The sequence below is a fragment of the Tinamus guttatus genome, unplaced genomic scaffold, assembly GCF_059628265.1.
Source record: "Tinamus guttatus ecotype Peru unplaced genomic scaffold, ASM5962826v1 Tinamus_guttatus_pri_ptg000004l, whole genome shotgun sequence".
Lineage (NCBI taxonomy): Eukaryota > Metazoa > Chordata > Aves > Tinamiformes > Tinamidae > Tinamus > Tinamus guttatus.
In genome coordinates, this window is record NW_028288538.1 from 13,153,532 (window position 1) to 13,172,020 (window position 18,489).

Consider the following 18,489-nt stretch of genomic DNA (forward strand, 5'->3'; position numbering starts at 1 on the left):
GGGGGATCACACCAGGATTTTTCTTAAATTTTGAAGGGGTTCGCTGATACATTTTTTTTTTTAAGTATAGGAAATATTATGTTTCTGAGTATATTTGCTTGCAGATTGGAAAATGCTTTTGCTCATTGTCTCATCTCTTTCCTTTCTAAATTCATTGGCTTGTAAAAATATATTCAGCCTTCTGAATAGTTCTATGATGCACTTTGTATAGAATGTTCTATTATATGGATTTATTTTCAGATAATTTAAAAATTATCCAGTTTACTTTTTTTAAATTGAACGGAATCTTAATGTAGTATCTCTAAAGATACAGCTCCCTTTAATCCTCACAGAAAACATACATAATGCCCATAGGAATAATTCATAAAAATAAATCACATTGACACATTCCATGATATCTTGTAGGACCCTGCAGGGTGGCAGTGGCAGCAGCCACTTCTATTTACCATGTGTCTATTCCCCCACAAGCTTTTTGTCCTAGTTTTAATTTGGCTCAATATCATACTAAACAAATCATTTTGATTCCTTCTACATTTGATTCATCATTTGATAGCCCACTGCTGATCTTTCTAAAGGTTGACTGTAAGTCAGGCATCAGGATCCAGTCCTCTCCAAGAAAGTTCTGTGTTCCTAGAGCAGTTTTTCATGCACAGCTTCTCTGTTGAGGGAGGAGTGGGGGCTTAAAATAAATGTTAAACTGACTAATATGAAGGCTCATAGGATCACAAGATCATAGGATAATTTACATTGGAAGGACCTCAAAAGGTCGTCAAGTTCAGCAGTATACATGGACAGCCAACTATCCATATTCACTGCCTCTTACGAGTGGGTCTTATTCAGAACTTGTATACAGTAGAGCTCCTGGAGGGGCAGTGAGCAACATTGAGGATATGTCTGTTATATATCCATGTTTATCTATTAGAATGCTAAGTACACAGTGATGTGAGATGAACCTGTCAAAGACACAAAAATGTTTTTTGAAAATGTAAAGAGAAGAACTTTGGGATCAGATTTACTGAAAAACAGCTAGAGATCCACTGCAATAGTACAGGAGGCCTAGATGTGGTGCTGATGTAAACAGTGAAGTAGATAGGTATCTAATGGAAAAACAGCAGCAGGAATAAGGATGTGGTCAGATACGGAAGAGTTACAAGCTTTGCAATGAAGCAATTCTACCAGGTCCTCTTTGAACACTGGCTAGATATGAAATGTTTAGGATCCTAGAGAAGAAGCTACAACTCACGGGTCCTAAAGAGTTGCAAAGCATGGCTATTCATTCATTCTGTGATGGGTGAGTGAAGAACCACCTGGAGAAGTCAAAATAGTCCATGCTAGTGACTAGCATCCTATGCCTTTCAAGATATCTTCCCAAGCATAGGTCTGTGGTGCTGAAAACTGAGGCTGTCAACATGTAGCACTGTATTGCAGGTCAGTATTGTTTGCAGATATTTAAGCTATCTCCAAAAATAATAACACTATAAGTACAATGATACACCAGATTAATTAGGGCGCCAAATACATGTACACTTCTTTTCCAGAACTCCGCCTAATATTTATTTAGTATTAGGAACAAGCATAGGCACTGTTAGAGCCCTGAGGGCACTCATGGGCCTTAAGGACCATGATCATCTTCACCTGGGGCTTCTGCCCACCCTTCCCGTTGGCTTGGGAGTCCCTGCTTAAGTTCAGCCCTGGGGTGGCATTTCCTGGTTGATCTTTGCTGCAGGGGGGCTGGTCTCTGACTCAGCTGCAGCCTGTCCTGTGCGTGGCTGTGCTGTTCTGGACTTACAGGCTGCCTTCCCAGCTTGACCCTAGATCTGCCTTATTAACATGGATCTGTCTGCTGATTTTGGGGCTGATTCGGACTCTTGTTACTGCTTCTGGAGCTGATTCTGAGTTGCAGATTGATTCAGATGTGCCTCATCACCATAAGCTTGCCTGATGATTTGAAGTCCCAGGTAAGCCTGTTTGCCATCCCTGGTCTTACCTCCCTTGGATGCTCTAGAACTGGACTCTGTCTGGGGGTGGCCCCTGCCCTGCCAATTGTGTTGCTGTGGCTCCTGCTTCTGTGTGTGTTAGGGAGTAGCCAGCTGTTGCTCTTTACTGATGCACTTATTGCTTGTGGGGCCTCTAAGAGCTCTGTTCAAGCACTGAATAATACTTAACTTTACAGGCAGTGAACTTACTTCAGTTCCCACACTGACTAGAGCCAAGGAACATGTGCCTTACTACTGCTTTCTAGCAGTAAGTGAAAGATGGCCTGTGTAAATCAGAATTTAAGTCAAAAGGGATTCAACAATCATGTCAACAAATTTGAGGCAATATGAGGAGAGGCAATAAAGAGACTTTCCCCTCATGCTGGAGGAGAAAGTCCTGTCAAAGTTGAGCCACAGTGTTTATCTTCCGGTCAGGTATGAAGGCCTTCATGCAAGCCCACTCAGAATAATGTGAGGTGTGCAAGGAGTACTGGAATTAATAGCCAATTTTTAGCTTCAAGCTCTTGTCTGGAGAGCAGTGCATAACAAACCTGCTTATGTTAAACAGGAGGAAGTTTGCAGTTGCACCAAATCTTGGTACTGAAGAAGCTGAGGTGAGAAGGATAATAGGGAAACTAAAGATGTATTTATAAACTGACCCACATGATACACTGCAGTCAGGTAATGGACCATAGAACACAACAGCAGAATCTAATTCGTTCAGCACTTAGAGATCCTGAGAGAGAGGAGAGCTAAAGCAGAAACAGTGGGTCTGTTGACAGTGGGTTACTCTAGTACCCACTGCTGTGGACAGGACAGTGGTCCAGACAGAGACTGGTGATCTGGATAAAACATGTTCCCTAAGAAGGGTTTTGCATAAGGCAGCATGTGAGCAGTGAAGAGGATGGCAAGCTCTGTGTGCAGCTTGAAACAACTGAAGGTGCCAAGGACCTAAGCCACTATACCCAGGTGAACCGGTTTGGGACTGGCTATCCAATAATAATGCACAAGAACTCCTGATAGCAGAATGTAACAGTCTAAGCTGTTATTCCTTGTTATGTGACAATCATATGACATCTGTAACACTGCATGTGATAAAACTGTATGATAAGTAAATGTGGTAATACAGACTCTCACCTGAAAAAGTCATTAAGAAGTTTAACCTTAAAAGCCAGTTTAACCTTAACCTTGTTTAAATCCTTGTAAAGTAGTGTCTGTGTTCTGCTGGCTGTACTTGACTTGACTGAAGCCTTGAAATAACACTACTACTCTATCATAGTACTTAGGGTCTTCTAGAACTTTTCCTTTTGTGTATCTATACCTAGGAAGAGCAAGGCCAGGCTAACCAAGAGGATAGCACTGAGCAGGTTACAAGGCTAGTGTCATGACTATCATAATAAAAAGTTTACAGTTGTGGTATTCTATTATGTACATTTATGGTTGTTAAAATCTGTATATCAGTAGTTGCTAGTCTGAAAAGCAATCAGAAAAAAATAAAGAAAGAAAAAAAATAACTGTATTATCAAAGCCTCTCCTATGCAAAATAAAAGCTGGAGATCTTATTCAAGGTTAAGTTTTAGCTATCCTATGGCCTTCTCAGTCTTATACTTCATATTACAGTTTTGAACTATTCACTCTTTTCTGTGCTGTTTGGAGGCTGCATATTCTATAACAGAGAGGTGAAAAAAATATATTCTGAAAATGGGAAATGACAATAACTAACTCGTATTTTACAGCTATTTGGTAGTCATAGCATATAAATAAAATTTACCATGAAAAAATGTTCCAGTTTTCAGAGTTGTCTAAGAAATGGCCTTGTCTCTCAAACTGAGCAAAACATTTTTATTTTTAGATACACATACTTCATGCTACCTTTCCATTCTGGCTTAACTGCTATAAATATGATATGCATATATATACACAGCTCCAGCATAAAGCCAAAAATGCCCAATAACCATCCTCCCTCCCTACAATAGATCTCACTTAACTGATATTCTAATAGTTCTTATTCTCTTATTTAAAGGTTATATTGATACTGAGTTGCAACATATGTTATATAATGTTTTCCTAATACCAGGTAGAAGATGTGACCACAGAAATTTTCTTATTAAAATTAATATGTATTTAAAATATCAGCTCTTTAAAAAGAGCAGTGGGGCTTTACAAAGGAAATTAAATTTTTCATCTCTGCATACAAACAATTATTTGAAAAATCTTTGCTCTTACAGTAACAGAATCCTAAGGTAATTTTTTAATATTGAAAAAGTTAGTAAGAAGTGTAGGCTATATGTATACATTCTAGTAATGATATTACAGGTAAGTAATATTTTAAATATGTTTCTGCTAAAACCTGAGATTTTTTTTTCCTTTTACCTGCTCTATCTATCCTATAATCCAAAACTAACATACATTCATGCAAAATATCATCCACTTTAGTTTTATATGTTAAGTTACTTGAAACCTCTTTTGCTATGTGTTTCATTTGAAGATCTTCTAGTCTAGTTCCTTTTGGCAACTTTTTCAGAGAGGTTATTATCTTCTCTCATTTTACACTTGAGACATACGAGATAAAGAAAACTGAAGTGACCTTTACAAAGTTACTCAATTACACAGAGAGCTGAAAGCCTGGAGTGAAAGTGGAGAGAAACATAAAACTCTGAGAAGGGCAAGAAAACTCAGCAGGACAAGATTTCACTACTGCAAGTCTCCTATTTCTGCTACTAAAATATTTTCCTTAACATTAGAATTAGTAAATGGTTATAATGATATTTAAAACTATAAAGTGAAAAACAGTATTCAAGCTTGCTTATTCATTTTTTAGCATTAAAAAAACCTTAAACTGACTTAGAAACTTAATTAAAAAGAAAGTGCAGACCATACCATAATTCTTGCCCCCAGAGATGAAAGTATGTTCTGAGCGTCAGTGTGAGCTAAACAACTTCTCAATTTTCACTTTGGAGCCAGGACCCTGATGGCTCTGCGGGTTTCTAATAACCATCACTTCTGCATTGAATGTAAACTTTAGGAGTTGCCTTGAGCTAAATAGCTAATTTTAATATTTTGTTGTTTGAAAAAGGAAGTAATACAAAACAACATTAGAAAGAACAATTCCTCAACTTTAAAATAACAACTTTTCTTACAGAATGTGATGGAGAATTTCTATGTGTGGCATGAATTATTCTGACAGACTGATGTTTGTTCTGGAAACATTATAGAAGACAAGCTGGATGGCCTCTACTTCAGTCCTCCTTCGAAGCCAATAGTTTTGTACCCACTGACTTCAGACTGAGTAGTAGTATGGCAAGTACATTTTATAACTGCTTTTTTTTTTTTTTCTGCTTTTCCTTTGTGGAAGCTAGGTTTATGTAGTTGTATCACCAGTTCATCCACTTTTGTCTCATTTTTCCAATATTTAAAAATTTAATTTCTATTTTCAATCAAATCTGATGGGGTGAGGGGAGTGCTTATCTCGAGGGTGCTAAACTCGTGTAAGTTTCAGGACTGAAATGAACTGGGTAGAAAAGGACCCAGAGTCCTATCAAGGCAAAGGCAGAGACTGCCCTTTAACCATTCTGCTTGGCCTGCCCAGCCATCCTGGCTGCCCTCATCCTGCCCCAGACTTTCCAGTGTTACCGGAGCGGGATGGTGCCTTTGCCTTAAGCACAGTCTGTATGTGCTTTTCTTTCAGTTTTCTTTCAGCACAAAGACGTGGTTGGCTTTAGCTTACACTTGTTCTTAAATGTTTTTAGTTAGTGAAGACTGGCTTATCGGCGGGGATACCCTAGTGACTTGTGCGTGAATTCACTCCCGTGGGCTCTGAAGTGCCCCCTTTGCAGCGGGCTCCGCGCAGAGCGGCTCTCGCGCGGGGCAGGCGCTGCTCGCACGCAACGCGGCCGGCAGGGCCGCGAGCAGCCGCTGCGCGCGGAGGGGAGCTCTGCGCGCGCGCGGGACGGCCGCGCAAGCTGCGCCCGGGGCCGGGGGCGGTGCAGGCCGCGAGCCCGAGGCGAAGGCGAGGACAGGGCCGCGCCGCCCCGCCCGCCCCCCGCTCGCTCCTCCCTCGGCGCCGGGCGCGGAAGGACAAATAGTCCCGCGCATTGTTCGGCTGCGGCGGCTTCGAGCCGCGCGGCGGGGGCGGGGGTCCCGCGGGCGGCGCCGCGAAGTGACCGGGCGGCGCGGGCGCCCCTCGGCCTCGCGGGACGAGCCTGGGCGCGGGGCGGTGCCGCGGGGCGAAGAGGGAGCCGGGCCGGGCTCGGCGCCGCGGCGCCCGCCGGGCGTCCCGAGCCGGGAGGCGGCGCAGGGCCCGGCCCGGCTGCGCTGGGCGGCGGCGTCGCCCCTGGGGCCCTGCTTTTTGCATGTTTTCTTTCTTTCTCTCTGCCTCTCTCTCTTTTTTTTTTCTTCTTTCTTTTTATTATTTTTATTTATTTTTTCCCCTCAGCAACTTTTGTCTTCACAGAAGAATCCCCCTGGTGTCCGTTGTCCCTTACGGGAAGCTCCCCATGTAGGCAGCAGTACCCTTTGGTCCACGTTTTGTCCACAGCAGTAATGTGTTAAGTCGAGCTGTAAGTGCCCCCGCAGGAGTTGTGCTGCATGTTTGCTGCCATCCCTCCCCCAAGAAGAAAAGCTGTGAGAGGTTTCACTGTGATGTCTTCCTGCAAGTGTTTGACGTGTTTTTGTCTTGGAAACTGTTGTACAATTTTAATATCAGTGAAGTAAATAATAGAAGGCAGCAACTGTGGCAGCAAGTTGAGGTATCTGTACCATGGGAGAACACACTGTTCAGCCGTAAGGCTTGAGAGTGTGAGTAGAACTGTACGTCTTGTCTGTAGGGTGCTTTTCCAAAGTGTGCTTTAGAAGGAAGGAGTGTTGTAAGAACACAGTTCACATTAACAACAAAAAAACCTTTTCACTAACTTTGATCGGCTTCAAACAGACTGCAGGTGTCCCCAGGCACGAGTCAGAAGGCAGGATTGATTTGCTCACCTTAGCTACGGGGCATAAGGTTGTGTTGACCCTGGCTCAGAATGCGGATTGCTGGGAGAACTGGGAAGTCTAGTGGAAGTTGTAGGAAGGGTTAGCTTGTTTTCACGGAGGCGAGAATTCGCTTGTCAAAAAACCTGGACCAAGAAGAAAGGTTTGCTGACTTCTCGCCAGGGCTCTGGATTTGCTGAGCAATATAGTTTATCATGGATAAATTGCTCACTGCGGATGCAGGCTGTGTGCGTGCATGTGTGATTTAAAGGAGACCTGGCAGTGAAAACTCCATCCTGGGTCAAATGCTTTGTCAGGGAACAGCAGAGGAGCTGGCATGGTGTGGGTGGCAGTGGGGGTTAATTCAGTGTGTGCAAATTTAAGAATAAATAAAACAAAAGGAGGCATGCAAGCTTAATGATTTTATTCACACAGGCATGCTACATTAAATAATAATACAGAATACATTTTCTCACATCCCTGAATACACAACAGCTGTCTGCTGTATCAAATATTTTTCCTTTAAGGATCAGAGAGAAAGCAGTGTGCAAAGACTGTTAAAATCAGTCTATGAATGTGGTAATTTTCAGAGTTGTGTGTACAAGTGATTTGTTTTTTATATTCTACTTCAATTAATTTTTTTAATGCCCTGTGAGTAATTCTCTACCGTTTTCATGGCCATGTTGAAGTATGCAGAAGAATGTTGCAGTCACCATCTGGCAACTTGCAATTCCCTGATTGCTCTGGTTGGTAGCTGACCATATTGATGTTGGTGGATCAGCTGTCAAGGGCTGTTACTATAAAGATTCACAGTTGTGCTGTGTGCTCGGTCAGAGACTGGAGTTTACTGGAGGCTTTGTGTGAGTAGATTCACATGTTTGTTCTTGCACTACCTCAGACTTCTCCGAGGAAGGACTGTTTATCCAAAAGACTAATAAGGTTGTTTATCACAATGGAAAATTCACCAGTGATAATATGACTGGGGAAGCATCTTTGGGAATTCAGCCCTTATAACTGGGATTTTTGGCTCACAAATTACTAACAAAATCATTGGCAGTTATGATTCTTTCCATGTTCTGCATTATGCATCCTATTCATTCCTCCCATGGTACTTAAGACCACTTATTTTTGCAGGAATACTTTTAACAATCGCAGAAGATAGTGGCATTTTGACCTTCAGTGTGTAAGGAAGGTGGAAGGTTTTCAATTTGGTGTGATTCATGTAAAATATGCCTGCTGTATTTGGCAGTTTGTGAAGAGCGAACCTTGACTACCAATGAGAGCAGGAATGGAATGGGAAATAGTTTCTTTGCTGCAGATGCAATAATTGTAGCATTTACACAAGCAGGTTATATTTGGTCATCCTGGATGAATGACCAAATGTCACTTCATTAAAATGTCTTACACTATTTTATATATCTTTAAGTGCTAGTCATGGAGTATACTAATACCTCACTTTTTACTTAAAGTTTCTAGCTGCAAATAAAAGCCTATAATGTGAACCTTAAAACTTCAGTGATCAGAGGGCTAATAAAAAGACTTGTTGAAATTCAGTTTTAATTTTGATAGTTATACATCAGTACAAATAACCACTACGTTTATTGCTTCGACTATTAGATTTAGCCAGCTGCTAAACTATGGTGTTGGTGGAGTAGCTATACTATTGGGTACCGAGTACCAATACCAGCATGTTTTAAAAAGTGATCTTTTAAGAGAAACAGTGTCTTCACAATATGTAAATAGAGGCTCCTCCTTGCAATTAAAATATGTTAAAGAACGGTCTTCATGAAACATATAATGATCTCCATCATTGAGGCTTTCCTGTAAAGTGAAGCATTATTTATACATCAAAGGGAAAAAGTACATATTTATATCCCTCTGGGGCACAGAGAATGGAAAGCATTGTGTTGATATTTTAATACAAATTGCTTCTTGCATTTCCAAGTGGCAGATATATGAATATTCATAGAAGCACAGGGCCAGAGGATTATTCCAATAAATGGCATATAGGGGAGAAAAAAAATGGCAGAAAAGTTTTAAAGGATTCAGAGTTGTCAGTGTGTCTTTGTCGGGGCTGCTAAGTTTGGTATCGCCCTCCCCTTCCTCCGGAAGGTGTCAGGGCTGGCGTGCAGGGATGGGAAGTTCTGAGCTGGAGAGGATGGGGCCAGGGCCTGGAGAGCCGTCTGCGCTGCGAGCCGCTTCTCCGAGCAGCGGCCTGCAAGGGCGAGCGCTTTGCCCTCCTGCCTCCTATGGAGGTTTAGGTCCTCCAGGATTTTAAGAATGCTCTTTTGTTTTCCTTGTGTTGTGAATCCCTCAGCCGCAAGTACATAGTGGCTGTAGAGGTCTCTCTCTTTCTTTTTTTTTTCTTTTTTTTTTAATTATCTGCCCACTTTAAGAGAGAAAGGGGTATGTAGCCCTCAGCACCTCAGGCCACAAGCAAGCCCAGTTGATTAGGTTTGCTGTAGGCCCAGGTGGTGGCAAGTAGGTGCCACCTGGGGGCTCTGCAGGCTTGAGATCTCTGTAGAGCATCAGGTTGTGCACAGGGATCACTTGCCGGCGTTGTGAAAAGCGCGTTTTTACTAGGCTGCTATGCTCTTGTGTCTGTGTAGCTTCAAACGTGAACTATCTTGCAAGCTAGGCTTGGGGAGGTGGGGAAAAAAAAAAAGAGCACCAAAAAAAGTGATTAATCTGTAGAAATGTCAGGACCCTGAAGGGTGTGGGTTCTTCAACACCCAGGTTTCCACTCTAGCATGGAAACTATAGAGGGAGTTCAGCTTTAGTATCCCCCATTTCAGTGCATTGCTTATATGAAGGTCTATTCTTGTATAGCAGAGATATGTTTATGCTTGGGTATGGTAGGTGTTTAAAATTTGTGTATTTAATAGGGACATCCAAGTTAATGTTTAAAGCTTGGTGAGGTTATATGCATTTTATGTTGCAAAGGGGGGGTATATTTAGATTTATTAAAAGTGTTTAAGCCAATTTTAGTGTATTTGAAATCAGGATTAAGTGCAGTAGCACATTTTGGAGCACGCGTATGGGTATGAAAGCTACGTTCGGAGATTGGTGTGGAGCGCGTTTGGCTGAGCTGGCGGGGCAGAGGTGGCTGCTTTTCCGGGCGCTTGCGGCGCGTGCCGTGCGGCCCCCCCTTCCCCGCGAGGAAGGGGCCTCCCGGCCGCCGCCACCGCCGCAGCGGCGCCTCCCTCTCTCCTCCCTCCGTCCCGGCCGTCGCGGCGCCGCAAGGGTTAAGCGAGCGGCGGCCGCGGCGCTCGGCGCGGAGGGATACGGAGACGGAGCCTTGAACGTGGTGCTGAGGCTCTGTAAGCAAAAAATGTCTGCCTAAGGGAAACCCACAAGTTCCTGCCACGGGGGGGGAGCGCTCGGCTCGTCGCCTCGCAGCAGCCCGCGGCGCCGCCGCCGCCGCCCGCTCGGCGCCGCCGCCCGCAGCTCGCCGGGGGCAGCAGGTGAGCGCGCCCGCGGTGCCCCGGCAACTTGGAGGCAGCGCGGGGAGCGAGCGCGGCCGGGCGCCCGCGCCGAGGGGCAGCGGCGGGCGGGGGCCGCGGCCTGGCGGGAGCGGCGGAGTGGGGGGCGCCGCTGGGAGCCCCGGAGCGGCCATCGGGGGCGGCGGGTCGGGGCGCGGGGGCTCTGGGCGGCTGGGGCGGAAGGGGTGGGGGGGTGCGGGCCGCGGCGCGGGCGCTGGGGGCGCCGCGTCCCCGCACGGCGCTGAGCGCGGCCGGCCCCGCCGGGCGGCTCCCAAACTTGCGGGGCGGCGGCGGCCGGCGGGCACCGCCAGGGAGCCGGTCCCTCCGCCCCTCCTCCCGCGCGCGCCCCGGCCCTCGCCGCCGGCGGGGCCCTCCTTCCCCCCCCCATTCCGCGGCTCGGGGCGCCGCCGGGCCCGGAGGCGGCCCCCGCCCGCCGCGGCCCCCGGGCCGGCGCTGCCCGCCCGCCCGCCGAGCGGCTCCCGGTCCCGCCTCCCGGCCGGGCGGACATGGCCGTGCGGAGGCGCGGGCGGCCCGGGCTGTCAGCCCCATTGTTGCCGACACAGTGAGTCACTTAATCCCGCTTAATTCCCCGGGCGCGGCGGGCGCGCGCTGGCCCCGCCGGCCGCCGCCGAGCTCGGCCCCGCGATGGGGCAGCGGCGGAGCGAGCGCGGCGAGTGAGCGCGGCGAAACTTGCCGAGAGTTGCGTAGCGGGGGAGCCGCGGCCGCTCCTGCCGCCCTGCCCCGCCGCGCTGCGGCCGCGGCCTCCCCGCGCTGAGCGGCGCCCGTGTCTTTTTCCGGTGCCCAGGACGCAGCAGGAGCGGGGAAAGATGAATTCCCAGCAGCAGAGGATGGCCGCGATCGGGACGGACAAGGAGCTGAGCGACCTGCTGGACTTCAGCGCGGTATGGGACCCTCGGGGCTGTGGCGAGCGAAGGAGCGGGCTGCGGCGGGCAGGGCCCTCCAGCCCAGCCGCACACCTGAACTTTGATGTCACGTCTAGACCGCCAGATTTAGTGCCCTGATGCCAGCTGCGTCAATTGGTTTAGCTGGTGGAAATCGGGCTGACCCAGTGATGCCATTATCTAATAACTAACATTTATAAAGCTGGTGTCTGACACTGGTGGTTTTGCCTTTAAAAAATATATGTATTTTTTAGCTAAAAAGAAAAAGACACAAACCAAAAGAAAATTTACTGTTGTCTGGGAACAGTAGTTTTAATTGATAATTTGTGTTATCAATTACAACAAATTGTGTTAATTTGCAACAAATGTGTGTTAATTTTTATTTGGAAAGGTGAGATTTTTCTGTGTGGTATTTTAAACAGACTCTTGCAAAGGTGCTTGATTTATAAGCAAAATGGAAAACTACTGCCTTACAAATGCTGACTCTGTCAAGTGACTTTAAATGCATAGATAAATAAGAAATATATTCTGACTTAAAATTTATGATATTGCGATTTTAAATAGCTAAATAATAATAGAAAAAAGATTTTTTTTTTTCTCCAAAGGAGAGGTTAGTAGTACTAATAAACTGTGAGGAGTACTTACAGGCTTTATGGCTTGGAATATGTATCTGCTGTTTATTTTCTAGTAGAAATATGCATCAATTCATTGTTTTATATTCAATCTTTTTTAAGCCTCCAGAGCAGATTAAAAAGCTAGCACAATGTTTCAACACCAATTTAAACACCTTTTTTTTCTTGCTTTACAGATGTTTTCTCCACCTGTTAACAGTGGGAAAACCAGACCAACTACGTTAGGAAGCAGTCAGTTCAGTGGATCAGGTAGGATGCATCTGAGATTAAATAAAAAAGCCACAAAAAACTTTGTTTTAGCATTCTTGGTGTCTTGATATCTTTCTTACAATCTTTCATTTGTACATAGTTTGATAAGACATTCAAATTAAGTAGGAATGTCCTATTTTGATGTGACTCATTTTTATTCTTAACTTCAGCCACAGTCTTCCTTTTATGTGCCTTAGACCCTTCATCTCAATACAGTGAAATGATAGGGATCTCCAGTCACACTGACATGCAACTTGTTTATCTGTTAAAGCAAAAATGAATGGCTTCTTTGTTTTGGTTTAATAAAATTGAACTTCTCTTCAGATTTCCTAGTGCGTGTTATAAAGGGGGAAAACACTCAAGTAAAATGCCAAGTAATGGAAAACTCCCAATTGAAGAATGGGTCTTAAAAATGTATTATTTAGGGAAATGTATTATTTGACACCTCTCTTCTATAAATCCTAGAATTTTAGAAGTTACTAGCTAGATACTACTGGTTACTAGATCTGAAGTTTATATTGTGTTACTAGAGTGACTTGGTAATTTTTTTTTTTTTTTTACTGGCACAAGCACAAGTCCTTAGCTGTCATAAGAATATGCATGTATTCTAACAATATGTAAGGGAGAAAGTTATTGTGTCTTTCACTTCCCTTCTCTTCCCCATCTAGGCCCTAGCTTTAATACAGAATGTACATTTTTTTCTAGTACTTTGTAGCCCTCAAATTCCTGACATGTAATTATCCTTTGTGGAAGTTTTATCAATGCATCTTGAAAACAAGCTGCATATGCTGTGTGTTGCATATTTTTTGTTGTTTGCTGTTTTCATTGAGGAACACTTAATGTCTGTTTTCAGAGACTTTTGAGCTGAGCCTATAATATGAAAGATAAGTGTAACTTTTAAAAGATACTTCCTAGAAAGAATATATTTATTATTTCTTCTAAAGGAGTCATATTTTGATATTTTTTTCTTGAGTGTGTATTTTCTATGAATACAACAAACTGATGTTTTTATTTTTATTTAGAGAAGATGAAAATGTCTTTTTTGAATGCTAATAGAGGAGCACAATGCAGGAGTTGCTTGAAATTCTTCAGTAACTTTATCTGTTTACTTAATACATTGCCAAAGCTATTGCTTTGAGCATCCAAATGATGCCCTAAGTTTTAGTGATGCTTTAGGATTTTTATTTTTAACAGCATTAGAAGAGCTTCTAAACTGTAGGTTGATGCAGACTTGTCGTAGACTATTTTTACCTCATTTGATTTGATGAAAATTTGTACTAGGAGCAATAAATGTTATATGGATTTAAAGGAAGTTTTTTAGCCACCATCCTCCCCCCCCTTTTTTATCCTCTTAAAACACAAGTGGTTTTGTCTTGGTCTTTACATATAAGTTTTTTTTTTTTTTTAAGACAATTCCATTTACAATGTAGTTAATGTGTTTGTTTTGTATAACCATTTAAGACAATTATGTCTGAAAAAAAATGTTTTAAGAGGTTCAGACAGCTAAAACTTAGTGTGGGGAGCACAGCTGGATGATTGTGTGCGTTTGTTTGCTTTTTCCTCTTCTCTCTCTCTCTGCTATATCTTGCCTTTCCCGGAGAAGTAAAATAATTCTCTGCTTAGTAAAGCTTTCATTAAGATATTAGCTCAGTCTTGGGTACTACGATTTGCCCATTGCATAGGTGACATTTTCCTCTTTCTTCTGTTTTCTCCTCTAGTGCTTGCTTTAAAAAAAAAATGGAGAGAGAGAATGCCAAAATACTTAGCTGGTGGGGAAACAGTGTTACTGACTTCTTGAATTTCTTTATTGGGAAGCCTAATCTCTCCTGATACCTGATACAGGATATCATCACATAGATACCAATCATGAGGGAATGCACTGCAGCTCTTAAACAAGCACCACGCAACATAAATCTCCTTGGAAAAAAATAATGGTGGTATTTGTGGTATAATGGTATAATAGTTGTGGCTTTTAATTTGTAGTGTTTCTCATTGCAGACACTTACTGGTTAGGGAAATTATGTACGCTTATTCTTGTAACGTTGTGACGACCTATGGCTTGACCCAGGGGAATTACTTGCTGCCAGAGTGAGAGGTGACAACTTCTGTTAGTTGTATTCTGAGCCGAGTTCAGTGCTGTAGGAGACCTCATGGAGATGGCTGGTGAAGTGTGGGCTTTTAATCGCTGGCGCTTGGGCTTAATTGTGATCGTGGGTAATTTCAAGCATTCTATAGCTTGCAGGACAAGCAGTGTTTGAACACTGGTAATTTGTTTTTCTTGCTACTAGATGTCACTTTTGAAAAAGAAACATGGGAGGAAAAGGTATTTATCCTTTGAGCTATCTGTACCAAAAAGCACAGTGTAAATATAGATTACTAGAAAGTGCTGTTCCTGCTTTGAGTACATGATGATGACGCTTCTTAAAGAGGCTTTTTTTTTTTGATTGGAAAGTGTAGCTTGCTCCAGTGTCTTCACCATTAAAATAATTTTATTTCCCTTTTTTGATATGTTCATAAATATACAAAAAGAAGGTGGATTTCTCCTCTTTGCTCAAGTAAGACTTTGTTTTTTGTTAGTTATAGTAGAACAGGGCAACACTGTCTATAATAGAACCTCCTTGAAATAAATACATCATCCCAGACCTACTCAGTAGGCAGCGTAGTAGCCCCAAATCAGTAGGCCAGAACTATGCAGAGGAACAATTGATTTTCATGTGAGTTTAAGATGTCTGTTTCTGGGAAACCTGAATTAGAAGTAATGCTCATGATGGCTTTCCTGCCCTGCCCCCACGCCTCCATTTTAGAATGACAAATCAGTTGTTTTTTGTTTTTTAGGTTTGACTTTGTAAAGTTTTGGGAGTGGGAGTAGTAGTGTTTATGCTTTTAATTCCTGTGCAAGAAGCTTGATCTGATATGGTTCTGCAGTATGTGTTTCATTAGAGGTTATACAAATAAATGTGTAACTAGATTACATAAACCTAAAATGGCTGATTTTTATTGATTTTTTTAAAGAGTCTTAAATTAATAAAGGAACTTTATTAATTAGCTTTGAGTAAAAGGATAGCGGGAGTGTCTAGAAATTTCTGGTGTTGGGGAAGACTGCCTTTCTACATGTCAATCAGTTATGAATAAGTGAAGTAATCTGGTATATCATAGTATGTTATGACAGTAAGTCATCTAAGCTGCTGGTAAAGTCAACTATTTTGGTCAGACTGCTAGTGAAACTATGAAATATTCCTCCGTTCCTCTTGTAAATACCTCCTGTTTAAAACAAAACTCCATTCCTTTTCTTCTGACAAAAACAACTTATTAAAATAAAGATTGCTACCTTAGAAATGATAAAAGGGAAAGCACAAATCAGAGATACGCTCTATCAGACTTCTTAATTTTAATTTAATAAGTTTTTTAACATTTTAAATAATTTTAACAGCATTTTTAATGAAAATTTTCTGTTTTGCTGCTATGATTAATAGCATTGAGCATGATTTTACAATGAAATCTTCTTTGTTTCTGTCAAAATTCTAGTGCTAATTAGCATAAATTCTGTAATGTTTATCCCTTTTACCGTATAGTCTTCATTTAGTACAGGATCTCCATTAAGGTCCAGTTACAATACTCAGGTATACTGCCTGCCATAGGCAGTAACACTGAAATAGTTCTATGGTTTGATCTCTATTTCATTTTTTTTTCCTCAGTACTTGAAAATTTTTAATATTTGTGATATCTTAAGAAAACTTAGTTAAAGATTTTTTTCTTGATTTTAATGAAGAATTTTATTTGAGACTGTATTTCCTTACATAGCCTGAAAAGCCAAGGGGGAAGAGTTTAAGAGGAAGAATTGAAGAGCCAAGTAGTCAAAATGCAACGCAACCATGCCTCTAAGGTTCTTCTGTGTACACATGTTTGTGTCCAGAAAACTTTGGGCACAAATCCTAAGTGTATTGAGATATCCCTCATGCTAAGCCTACCTGCAAAAAAGCTCCTCGGGTGCTAACTCGCATGGTTGCTGTTTCCGCCCCTCTGCCCAATACCCTGTCGGGTGGGAGAGGGAAGGGTTGGCACAGGCTGCTCAGTGGTGGCTTGCTGCAAAACCATTGAAGTTGCTCCCCTCCTGTTAACCTGAGTGGCTGCAAATCAGAGGTGCCTGCATTCTGACTGGAGACAATGGTAGTTCTGCTTTAGTAGGTCTACTAAGTTACCAAACAGTGTTTCCAAAATGTGTAAAACTTGACGTGAATGCTGTTTATATCGTTCCTGTAAACTCTTATTTCCTCCCTAATGTGATGTCAGCAGTTCCTTATAAAAGTCTAGTCTAGTGACGTGGATGGGCAAAAAGCTTCAAGTGCTACTTACATTAATACACATTTACTCTGCTGGAGAGAAAAAACACCCATAAGTGTGACAGTGAAATTATTCTTAGGGTGAAAACTACAGATTTGTGCGACTTTTATGCAAATTAATTCTTCTAAGCTTTCAAAATACATTTTTTTTTTCTCTTTCTCCCTCCTCCTCTTTCCCTCCCTCCTCTTGTTATCAGAATCGGTTTCACAGGAGAATCAGTTCTCGCTGCTGTTCAGTGTGTGTTTCAGATGCACTCTCCTTTTGGGATATGGGCACTTTATGGTGCCTGCTCTTAATCCCTGAAGTAGGGAGCTAATGAGAGATCTCATGTGGTCATGTAGTCTGATCCTTCCACTGTAAAGTGTTAGTCCATGACAAATGCTGCCTTTTTTTTTTTTTTTTTTTTTAATATAGAACAGTGGAAGGCCTGTATCTGAGGACTTCGATTTATTTTTCTTGTCTGGTCATCTTTTTTTTTTTTTTTTTTAAATCTTTACAGAGAAAGTACCATATGAATTTCACTTTTTGACATTACTGGAAATTAGAGCTATTTAATACTAAGTCTCTAATATAATTTCCTGAAGTAGTATTTTAAAATAAAAATCATTTCTGTCTCTTTCACATGTATCAAACTACTCTGCAGAAGTCACAAAAGTTATTACAGTAACTTGGTGTTCTCAGTATAGCTTGTTGACCAGATAAGTAGGTGTTCATCAATCATTTATTACTGTTGACTGTGTTTTTGAAAATGTGGCTGTTATCACTTCAGTTGCCACTATAAACCTCATGTCAATTGATAAGAAAGTCTTGCTGTATTCTGAATACCTAATTTTAGTTTTTTTTATTATAATTCAGTCTTCTATTTAGAGGTGTGCTTGATGCTGTTTATATGGGAAATGATAATTTGATGTGTTGGTTGTAGAATGCATTCTTTCAAGAGGTTAATCTGAGATTTCCAGCAATTAGTTCTCCCTGGTTGAGAACAGTGATGTGACAACTGTGTTAAGAAGCGCAGTGTCTCACCTCAATCCTTGTATTAAAGTTACTGTATTGCAATATGTGGAAGGTTTTTGCAATGTTATTTTTAGATGGATTTTGAAAGGATTTAAGGCACAATAATGCTTTCCTTTCCACAATAATGCTATCCTTTCCATTATGATATATAACTGCACAGTATGGAGACCTGCCCCTTCTGTAGACAGTACATCTTTGCTCTACAGATTTTTTTTTTCTGATATAACTCCTGATGATTAAGACTATCCGGAGGTTTCAGGCTTTCGTCTTAATGGTAGGAGCACGACTTGAAATTATCTGAGATTTTATTTTTGGATTTACTTAGGGAACAATATATTCCTGAGTTCTTTAATGGCGGTTGAACTTAAAATCAGTCCCTTTATTACTGGAGAGCTTTCAGTATCTATAATGGCAAAGGGCTGGATTTTGTGATTCTCGTTGTTGTTTCAGTCCTTTTTCTGCCTGCCTCCCTCTTTGGCAAGGCAAATGAATGTTATAAATTTGTCATTCATACATAAATGCCAAAGTTCCTTTCTTCTCTCATTCTAACTGTCACACAAATAGAGTTTAACCTCGCTGTTCTAGCTATCCAACTGTTATGATAGCTGTTTGTTTCAGGTAATTCTACTTTATCTGTCATTGAGATTATAGATACCATTGTATGAATTTCTTTAAACCTACTGTGTACTACAGTGTACCTTTGGCAAGCACTTTTCTTTCATTTGTTAAAGCTAAAGTGTAATTCTTGAGAGTTATCTAGTTTTATTACTGTTGAAAAATGTGAATATTATGAACAGAAGAACTTTTAAGACACTATTATAAAATTATATCACTTGCTAAGCCTGGAGTTTGCGGAGACTTGTTAAAATTGAAAGAACTCCGTAAACTTGAATAGCTCACTAGACCACATGAAATGTGCATGAAT

The 18,489-nt window shown here is 42.0% G+C and overlaps 1 protein-coding gene across 4 annotated transcripts in view; it reads left to right on the forward strand.

Moving 5' to 3' along the window:
- Positions 1-10,351: 10,351 nt before the first annotated feature.
- Positions 10,352-18,489, forward strand: part of TCF12 (transcription factor 12) — a 149,493-nt gene continuing 141,355 nt past the window's right edge. For 2 of the 4 annotated variants that reach the window (XM_088520135.1, XM_088520149.1), the window contains exons 1-3: positions 10,352-10,408; positions 11,232-11,328; positions 12,137-12,209. In XM_088520135.1, coding sequence (XP_088376261.1) covers positions 11,254-11,328; positions 12,137-12,209 — 148 coding nt within the window. In that variant the 5' untranslated portion in view covers positions 10,352-10,408; positions 11,232-11,253. The remainder of the gene's footprint in view (positions 10,409-11,231; positions 11,329-12,136; positions 12,210-18,489) is intronic. The other 2 variants (XM_088520129.1, XM_088520141.1) reach the window with 1 other exon arrangement.